Source organism: Thunnus albacares, chromosome 21 (assembly GCF_914725855.1).
Source record: "Thunnus albacares chromosome 21, fThuAlb1.1, whole genome shotgun sequence".
Taxonomy (NCBI): domain Eukaryota; kingdom Metazoa; phylum Chordata; class Actinopteri; order Scombriformes; family Scombridae; genus Thunnus; species Thunnus albacares.
In genome coordinates, this window is record NC_058126.1 from 20,520,733 (window position 1) to 20,529,813 (window position 9,081).

At 37.6% G+C, this 9,081-nt stretch overlaps 1 protein-coding gene across 4 annotated transcripts; it reads left to right on the forward strand.

Annotated features, from left to right (window-relative positions):
* The first annotated feature begins 248 nt into the window (after positions 1-248).
* LOC122972779 (copine-3-like) lies at positions 249-8,914 on the forward strand. 4 transcript variants are annotated; one of them, XM_044340110.1, is made up of 16 exons: positions 249-603; positions 1,503-1,675; positions 1,812-1,991; positions 2,085-2,159; positions 3,676-3,747; positions 3,855-3,932; positions 4,015-4,104; positions 5,077-5,175; positions 5,271-5,354; positions 5,550-5,609; positions 5,897-6,030; positions 6,275-6,329; positions 6,784-6,835; positions 6,937-7,070; positions 7,354-7,587; positions 7,921-8,914. In XM_044340110.1, exons 2-16 carry the CDS (start codon positions 1,517-1,519, stop codon positions 8,065-8,067), a joined length of 1,653 nt encoding a protein of 550 aa, XP_044196045.1. In that variant the 5' UTR covers positions 249-603; positions 1,503-1,516; the 3' UTR covers positions 8,068-8,914. The 4 variants fall into 4 exon arrangements, with proteins under 4 accessions (XP_044196045.1, XP_044196044.1, XP_044196046.1 ...); XM_044340109.1 differs by having other exon boundaries at positions 249-593; XM_044340111.1 differs by lacking the exon at positions 249-603 and having other exon boundaries at positions 1,577-1,668.
* Positions 8,915-9,081: the final 167 nt, after the last annotated feature.

Sequence of the window (9,081 nt, forward strand, 5' to 3'; positions counted from 1 at the left end):
AACAAAACAAAACAAAAAACAAAACAAAAAAACACACACTTGAGCAAAAGTAGTTTGACAAAAGTTAACACAAGAAGGCTTTTTGTTGGTTAAAAATAAGTTTGAAAACAGAAAGAGAAGCTATGTCAGCTATATAAACATCTTAATGGGATATTCTACCTGTTACATGCTATTTAACTACCGCAGCAGATGAATTTATTAGCGTTTACTTATACTACAAAACATCTCTTTCTTGAATGGACCCCGGTGACGTATCTCCTCTGTGTGCATTCGACAAGAAACAAGCAGAAGTGTTTCGCGTTCCGCACTAATATTAACCTGCCTGTTGTTACGCACAGTGTCAGAAAGTGTTCTTCAGTTAATTTAGGCATAAATGTACCAGACACTCAAACAACAGTGAGCTGACTTGATTGAATATCAGTGTTGAGTGTGTAACGTAGCGTTAAAAAGCGGCCAGAAGAAGTTCACCGTAGTTGGGCCGAGTGTCGGCTCCGCCCCGGGCTCCTCAGCTGCTCTTGTCAAATAACGTTATATGTTAACGCTGCATATACGACCAGAGGCAGACATTGTTTATATTTTGAACAGCTAAACAGGTAAATAACTGTGAGTATTCTTTAAACTACTACAAAAAGATGATGAAATGTGTGCATGGGTAGACTGTATCGGTGCAGACATCACCACACCCACCCATCTCTCACCGCATAAACGTAATTAACCGTAAACTAAAATTGACGTTAGCTAACAAGACGGTAATACATTACATGCTGTGACCCCAACATTTATCTGTGCGTGTTAAACTATGTAACATTGATTCATCAATCATTTTCATTAAATTGTTGTAGCTTTATACCTAAAAAACGTGCTCAATATACTGTTTTTTTCTGTTAATTGTGTATTTTGTACTGTTCTGTAATATAGATTAAGGCAAACTGTAGATTAACGGTAACTAACGGTCACTGTATTCCCAAAAATTCTTGATTGCAACCAACTCCCAGATTTACTGTCAGGGCGGTTTTTTTTTTCAACTAATCTTAGACGGGACTGTACATTAACTATATCTTTAATCTGAGATACTCTAACATTAATATTCAGCGGTGGAAGAAGTATTTAATTACTTTTGTAAAAGGTGCAGTGCCACAATACAAAAATCACATGTCAAGTCCTACATTCAAAATGTTACTTGACTAACATTAAAGGTACAGAAGTAAAAGCAACAAAAGCTACTTAAGGTCAAATTAACCATTTGCTGAGGCCCCTGTCAGTAAAGGACAAAAGAAAATCTCTGACATGTAGTGGGGTAGAAGTATAAAGTAGCAGAAAATGGATATACAGTATTTAAACTGCAAGTACCTTAAAGTTGTACTGAAATAGAGCACTTGAGTAAATGTGTTACCTTGTGCTTTTTAGCATGTTGTTTTTTTATGATCCTTTTAACTTATGTAAAATGTCTCTGAGTACCCTGAAAAGTGCTCTATAAATAAAATGTGTTATTATTATCTTAGCACAACAAGCTACCATGGCCTCATTTGGGGCTTCAGCACCAGCAGCCACCCATATGGCCACCAAGGTGGAGCTGACCATCTCCTGTGACAACCTCCTGGACATGGACGTCTTCTCTAAGTCAGACCCTCTGTGTGCCTTGTACATCAACACTTCAGGCTCCCATTGGTATGAGGTCTGTATTGTACCTGTGTTCACAGAAGCTGAGGATGTTCCCTGTTATATATTTCCACATACTGCATGTGTTAGATTTCTGATTCAGCCTGAGTCATCTGACATTATCTTACATCAGCTCTTTCTTTCTGAACCAGTTTGGGCGCACAGAGATGATCCTGAACAACTTGAATCCAAAGTTCGCCAAGAAGTTTGTCCTCGACTATTATTTCGAGATGGTGCAGAGGCTGAAGTTTTGCGTTTATGACATTGACAACGACACCTATGATCTGGCTGATGACGATTTTCTGGGAGAGCTTCAATGTACTCTGGGTCAGGTGAGCTGCACCTTCTGCAGTTTTAAGGAAAACATTGATAATGTCTCCTAATCTTTTCATTGTTCTGTGACAGTGCCAGTGTTTTGTATCCAGATTGTTTCTAACAGGCAGATGACTCGACCTTTGATGTTGACGAATGGGAGGCCTGCAGGTCGTGGGACCATCACAGTGAGTGGGCAGGAATTTATCTTGAGATGTGATCATAGCAAATTGCAAGGCACTTAATATTTGTTAAAGGACAGCACTCTATTGTATTAGCCAGATAGCCATAAAATACCACCATCTTACTAGAATTAGACGTACTGTATAATAGGGCTGCTCCATTATGGTCAAAATAATAATCATGATTATTTTGGTCAATATTGAGATCACAATTACTTAACACGATTACTTGTTGACTCTCATTTTTGACGATTGCCAATGCCAATTTTCCACCTGGCTATTACATGCAATCATAGATTGTACTAATGATCAAGAAAGACAATATATGAGGGAAGAACTTAGGAAGACTGGAGTTCAGGAGTTCAGCAGTAAAACTTTAATGAACTTGCCAAGTGGGTGGAGCAGTAGTTTTCTTTGAGTTTATTACACAGACAGGAGTAATGTGTAGGATTTAATCTTTGGCCCACAGTCCGAAGCAGAGGGTGGCAGTAATGTACCTAATACGCTAGTTGCCAACCGCTGTTATAAACCACAAAGAAGAAGAAGAAAAAGTTTTTACCAAATAGAGTGGTACATCCTGTCAGCCGAGGTATTTTCTATCTGTGCAGTCAAACACAGCAGCTCCTCCGCAGACATGAATGAAGTACTTCATGATATGAGATGAAACGGTGATACCCAGTACCTGCAGAAAGCTTTTGTTTAAGAAACAGCAAAAAGTCATATTCAACGAAATGCAATGTAAACGACAGCCTGTAATCATACAACAGAATAAGAAGATGTAAAAACACTAGAAATAATTTCCACATATTAAAAGTAGGCTACAGCTGAAAATACATGTAGGAATTATTATATATGACTTATGTACAGAGAGAATCTTTTGCTATTTAGTTGGATGATGAAGAAACCATTCTGAATATGTCACTTAAAAAAAGAAACTTCAACGGGAAAATAAAACCAATGAATCAATATGTACAAACACTGTTAATTTCTTCCCGTGGAGCCAACATGCAAACTATTTTGGTTCAGTAAATTTCAGCTGTCAGTCAGCCTGGTGAAGGTTAGTCTGTGGACAAAGACTCTCAACGCCTGTTGGAGGCGTTTATGGAGGAGCGAAAGCGCACCGCTGTAAAGGAAAGAGCTTTGCTGGATTTATAACACAGGACAAAACAAGAGCATCATTAAGAAATGACAATAATATACAATCATCGTTTTATCTCGATTATCTTGTTTTCACAATCGTTAGAAGCCAAAATCATGATCGAAAATAAAATTCGTTTAATCGCACAGCCCTACTGTCTAACTGCATTTAGTGTTGGCAATAGTGACCTTTGATTGTGTTTGCTTCTGTTTCTTTAATATGTGATTTTAAAGGATCATGGCTGGGTTAGAAATCATGCATTATGCCATTTAGTGATGTTCATTTACAAGATTTCTGTGTTTTAAAAGATAGTGTGCCATATGGTCAAAAGCACAAAATTGCACAAAGCAGCTTTCAAAGTGTTAATTTCATTTTTTTTTATAGATCTCTGCTGAAGAAATAACAGACACCAGAGTGGCAAACTTTGAGGTGTCAGCCCGCAAGCTGGACAAAAAGGTACTGTAGGTCATTTTAAATAGTCAGGACTAGGACACTGAGGTTGTTTATTATTTCTACTGTCTATGATTCAAATATTAAATTCTTAATTGGATATGGTTGTTCAGTATCTGTGGTGGTCCGACCCTTTCCTGGAATTCTACAAGCAGACTGAAACTGGATGGCAGCTTGCTCACAGGACAGAGGTACATATTTACCAACAGCTCCCTCTTCTGCTAGAATAGGATTATTACAGACTTGTGACTCATATTAATCCGTTTTATGTAGGTGATATATAACAACCTAAACCCAACATGGAGACCCTTCCGCATCTCACTGCGAGCTCTCTGTGGAGGAGATGTGGAGAAACCTATAAAGGTAAATTCTTGTTTATTATTTTATACCATTTAAGTTTTTTGATCTCTGTTAATATTCCCTGTAAAATGCAGCCTATTAACACGTTTCTTTAAACCCCACTAAGGTGTGAAAAAAGTAGATTTGTTTGCTCCCTCTTTTTACATTTACTTATGCTTATTATTATCAATATTTACTTATGTTTTAGCTTTTGTTGGCTTGATTGACCACGCTACTCTAACATACTAATGATTCATCTTCTATTTGCATTTTTTTTCCATTGTACAATGCTTCCACACTTAGAGCAGTGAGCTGCTTGTGACCCAGCTGGATAAGCAATATGTGACAGAGTGCATGGCATCCCCACACAAAGGTGTGCATCGTTGTTATCTTCTTTTTATTTACTTTAGTTACTGTTGTTGTATTTACTGTGTTTATAGTTTTTTTCTTATCCTTTATTTACCCAGGTAAAAGTCTGATTGAGATTAAAATCACTTTTTCAAGTGTAACCTGACTAAGAGAGCAGCATAAACATTGATTCCTGAGAGTGTGATTGGTTATTTGTGCATGTGAGGTGTGATTGTTGAGGGTTTGACTGATACTGCACACTTAGGATATGATGAAGTGTCCTCGCTTACCACAAACAGTGAATATGTTTTAATTATGTTTATATCATATCCATTTCATTGTGATATAGTGAGATCTTCTCACAGCAACCAAAAAAGACTAAGACTGCTATGTAAATGTCCTTTCAAAGATTCTTACACCCTGATAAAAACCAAATTCCTAGCACATACTTATTAATACTGTTTTTTAAAATCAAAATAGTAATATATGTAAAGATTAATTCTTGCACACAGGCTTTAAAAAAAAAACTGAATCACATCAACTTTAATTTCTTCATCCTGTCTTGATATTTTGTTGACCATCTCTGAACTTATTGTGAAGTTGCCTTGACTTTGACTGGCTACAAGTATTCTCTCTGTTGGTCATCAGGTTTACTGTTACGACCATCATCACAATGGCTCCCATGACCTTATTGGGAGTTTTGAAACCACACTTGCAGAAATGCAAACAGGGACACACATTTCTCCGGTGAGGCTTTGTGTGTCTTTTATTCCAATTCTCATATTCTGTTACACTGCTTATAATATAACTGGCATACATATGACTCATGTTCTCACTTGCAGGCTGAATTGAAGTGCATTAACCCAAAAAAGTTAAAGAAGAGAGGCTATCAGAACTCTGGGGTCATTCTCTTCAAGCGCTGCCAGGTACTGATTTAGAAATTAGGATGTTGAAGACACTGCCTTGATCTCTTCATCGTTCTGTTTATTTTCTCTCAGTGAATTGTTAGATCTTTTCAGTGATTTTTAGATCCTGCATTTTTAAAAGACAGCAAGGAATAACTTGTTGCTACATATATATTGATGTTACTGCTTATGTTAATGTAGTATTTAACCTTTCAGGTGGAGAAGGAGTTCACCTTCCTGGATTACATTATGGGTGGTTGTCAATTCAACTTCACTGTGAGTCTGGAAATGTCAAACACGACATGTTATTACTTTAATACTTTTATTTATATTCACATTCTCAAATCAACACAGCAAACATACTGACTGTCACAAATACAACACGAAATAAGTCAAATAAACTGTTTTATTTGATTCAGTTTCTTTAATGTACCTGAAATTGCTACTTCCAGATAGCATGCCTCAAAATTCGGTAAATACTGTGTTATGAATCTCGCATTTGCATTCGGTCACTGAGCAGCTCCCTATGTCTTGATCCTTATCCTCTCTCGGACCCGGGCTAGATTGCCATCGACTTCACAGGCTCCAACGGGGATCCTAAAAGCCCCCAGTCCCTCCACTACATCAACCCAGAGGGCTACAATGAATACCTGTCAGCCATCTGGGCAGTGGGTAATGTCATCCAGGACTATGACAGGTAAACTCTGCTCCATCTCACATTATCACACCACTTATGGTGCTTAACCAATCATCTTTTTACTTTTGTTTACTGTATGTGACAACTTTGTATGAAGCCAGTCAGATAAAAGGGCTGTATGAATAAAGTTTGCTTGATTGCAGTGTTGATATTTAAGTGGATGTAATCTACTGACTGATGTGCTTTGGTTAATATGTATTTATACCTACACTGTACATTTATTTTTTTCTGTTTTTCTGTGCAGCAACAAGAAGTTTCCTGTCTTTGGGTTTGGAGCTCAGTGTCCTCCCTCCTGGAATGTATGAAAAAAAAACAAACAAACAAACTTTCACATCCTAAGAATTGTTAAATAGACTTAGCATCAGACATTTCATGGTTTGGTCACGTTGTAGTGATTTGTTCCTGTGAGGATGATCCCTATTGACCTCTGTGATCCTGTGACATTTCAAAAGTTTTCACTTATGAAATATTTCAACATCGACTTCATGGATTTGCTTAAGACATTCAAGGTTCCCAGTACCATGAATGCTAATGACTTTGTTCCTCTTTTGACAACATGAGGTTGATATTTGTGGTTTTAAGTGAAATGTCTCAACAGCTTTTGAACGGATTGTAATTAAATTTGGTACAGAATATAAACTTGACAGTGGTTCTCTGATTTGATGGCTCTCCACTGTGAAATTCAGAAACTGGTGTAAAATTGTTGGACTGAATTCTAAAGCGTTCATCTAATTATTTATTTGATGCTCACAGGTTTCCCATGAGTTTCCGATCAATTTTAATCCATCAAATCCTTTCTGTGACGGTAAGTTAACGCTTGTTATAACATTGTATTCGGGTATAAAAAGATGCATTTGCATTGGTGTTGCTCCTACTTATATATGTGTGTGTGTGTGTGTGTTGCAGGCATAGAGGGGGTGGTGAAGGCCTACCAAGAGTGTCTACCTCAGCTGAAGCTCTGGGGCCCCACCAACTTTTCTCCGATTATCAACCACGTAGCCTGCTTTGCCAGACAAGCTCTCTACCAGAATACGGCCACAGTAAGTAGCCAAAGAGAAAGTGCTTGAACACTCAGTGGTCAGTGTGAAATCTAAGGACACTCCAAAAAAAATGTGATAATGTTTAAGATGTGTCCCAATGGTTCAGTCACTAATGTTGTCTACAAGTCACATGACAAACCAAACAAACTGGAAAATAAAAAGATAGTAGAAGGTAATATTTAAAGAAACTAGGAATAAGAAATTCTAAGATCGTATTGAAACAAACAAGGTGTTTGTACATTTTGTATCTTAACACTGTTTTGTTTTCTTTCTTCATCTGCAGCAATACTACGTGCTGCTCATCATCACAGACGGAGTGATCACAGACATGGACCGGACCCGCACTGCAATCGTAGACGCCTCTCATCTGCCTATGTCTATCATCATAGTGGGTGTGGGCGGGGCAGACTTCAGCGCAATGGAGTTCCTCGACAGCGATGACAAATTGCTGCGTTCGCCCAGCGGTCATGTCGCCTCACGAGACATCGTCCAGTTTGTGCCCTTCAGAAATTTCCAAGTAAGCAGCAGCCCAGAATTGTATACTACAGTAACATGATGTACATGAGGAGATTTTCATATTTCATAATCAGTTATTGTTCCTCAGTGGTTCACTGATTATTTCTGTTTCATGTTTATTTGTGCTTGAACATAGCTGCTCCTCCTTGTTAATTGCTCTTCACATTGATTTAAGCCACAAACACACCACTCTGCCTTTCCTCTAGCCTTCTTTTTATTTAATTGATCAGCCTGAGTTGTCAGTAGCGCAGGCTCGGGTACACTGAAATATTAGTGAGCATGGTCCTAAACATGGCTAAGACTAGCTGTCATTCATGTACATTTCTCATTGCAGGGAAGCAGTATGGCTCTTGCCCAGAGCGTCCTGGCAGAGCTGCCTGATCAAGTGTCCTCCTTCTTCAATTCTTACAAGCTGAAACCCCCGAATCTAGTCAGTGTTTCTGGGCCATCCTGGACAGACCGAAGTGCCTCATATTTATAATCTGCTTCTCTTGCAACCTCTGTCTGTTTTTACTGCTTGGAAAGGTATGAATCATCGTGAAGCAAGGTTTTTACAGCCACTGCTGTTATATGAATGTGGGGTAAATAAAATAAATAAATTAAAGAAATGATGTCTTAAAATTGACTTGATATTGATGATAAGTTGATAAAAGAATGATTTCTGTGACCAAAGAAACATGATAGCATGTTGTGCATGATGATGCCAGGCAATCACCATAAAGTAATCACAGTTTTGTCTATGCACTAGAAATGTGACAGTAGGTATGTTGGTATGGCTTTGTTGTTTCAATGTCATTATGTCTTATATATTTCTTTTCTCTGTTGTACCTTCACACCTTTTTAATGTTGTAATCCATCTTTCTCAGGGAGAATTCTTACAATCTTACTCTGAGACAGCAGCACACATTACATGAGCTGGAGACATGATGTAATAGTGTGATTACAGCAACAATCATGGATGTTGATGTTTTTCTTTCTAAGTCTGTACTACACTGAAATAACAGGTGTTTATACTATTGGATTTCTAACCATCCTTCCACTTTGTACCATCCAACATGCTTATTTTTACACTCTGTTACTCCCAAACTTCAGTACAACTTAACTGAAAAGATGCTTTCTTATCATCAGTGTGTTACCTTTGTTAGCCAATTATAATAATATATTAATATAATAATACTAACAATTATTATTGGTATATATGATTGATATTAATATCAAACATATATGTAGTGTGCTGGTTTTTCACTCACACCAGAATAAGAAATCATTGTTTTAGTCAAGGCTGATCTGTGTGAATGCTTGTGACTAATAAAAATACATTCACATGATGTCGGTGATTCATTTCCGCTCCACTGGACATAAATAAATAACCCTTTGGATTCACTGAATGACTTTCTCAAGTAAACACAAAGTCTATCAACATTGTAATTATTTAGCCAAATGCAATCAAAGATACTGGTTCACATTTCTGTATGTTTTTGACAATCACAAACAC

Excerpts from the sequence above, each read along its gene's own strand:
- LOC122972779 (XM_044340110.1), top strand. The coding sequence starts at position 1,517 with ATGGCCTCATTTGGGGCTTCAGCACCAGCAGCCACCCATATGGCCACC. Across the intron at positions 1,676-1,811 it reads CAGGCTCCCATTGGTATGAG|TTTGGGCGCACAGAGATGAT; the intron begins GTCTGTATTGTA and ends TTTCTGAACCAG. Across the intron at positions 6,836-6,936 it reads ATCAAATCCTTTCTGTGACG|GCATAGAGGGGGTGGTGAAG; the intron begins GTAAGTTAACGC and ends TGTGTGTTGCAG.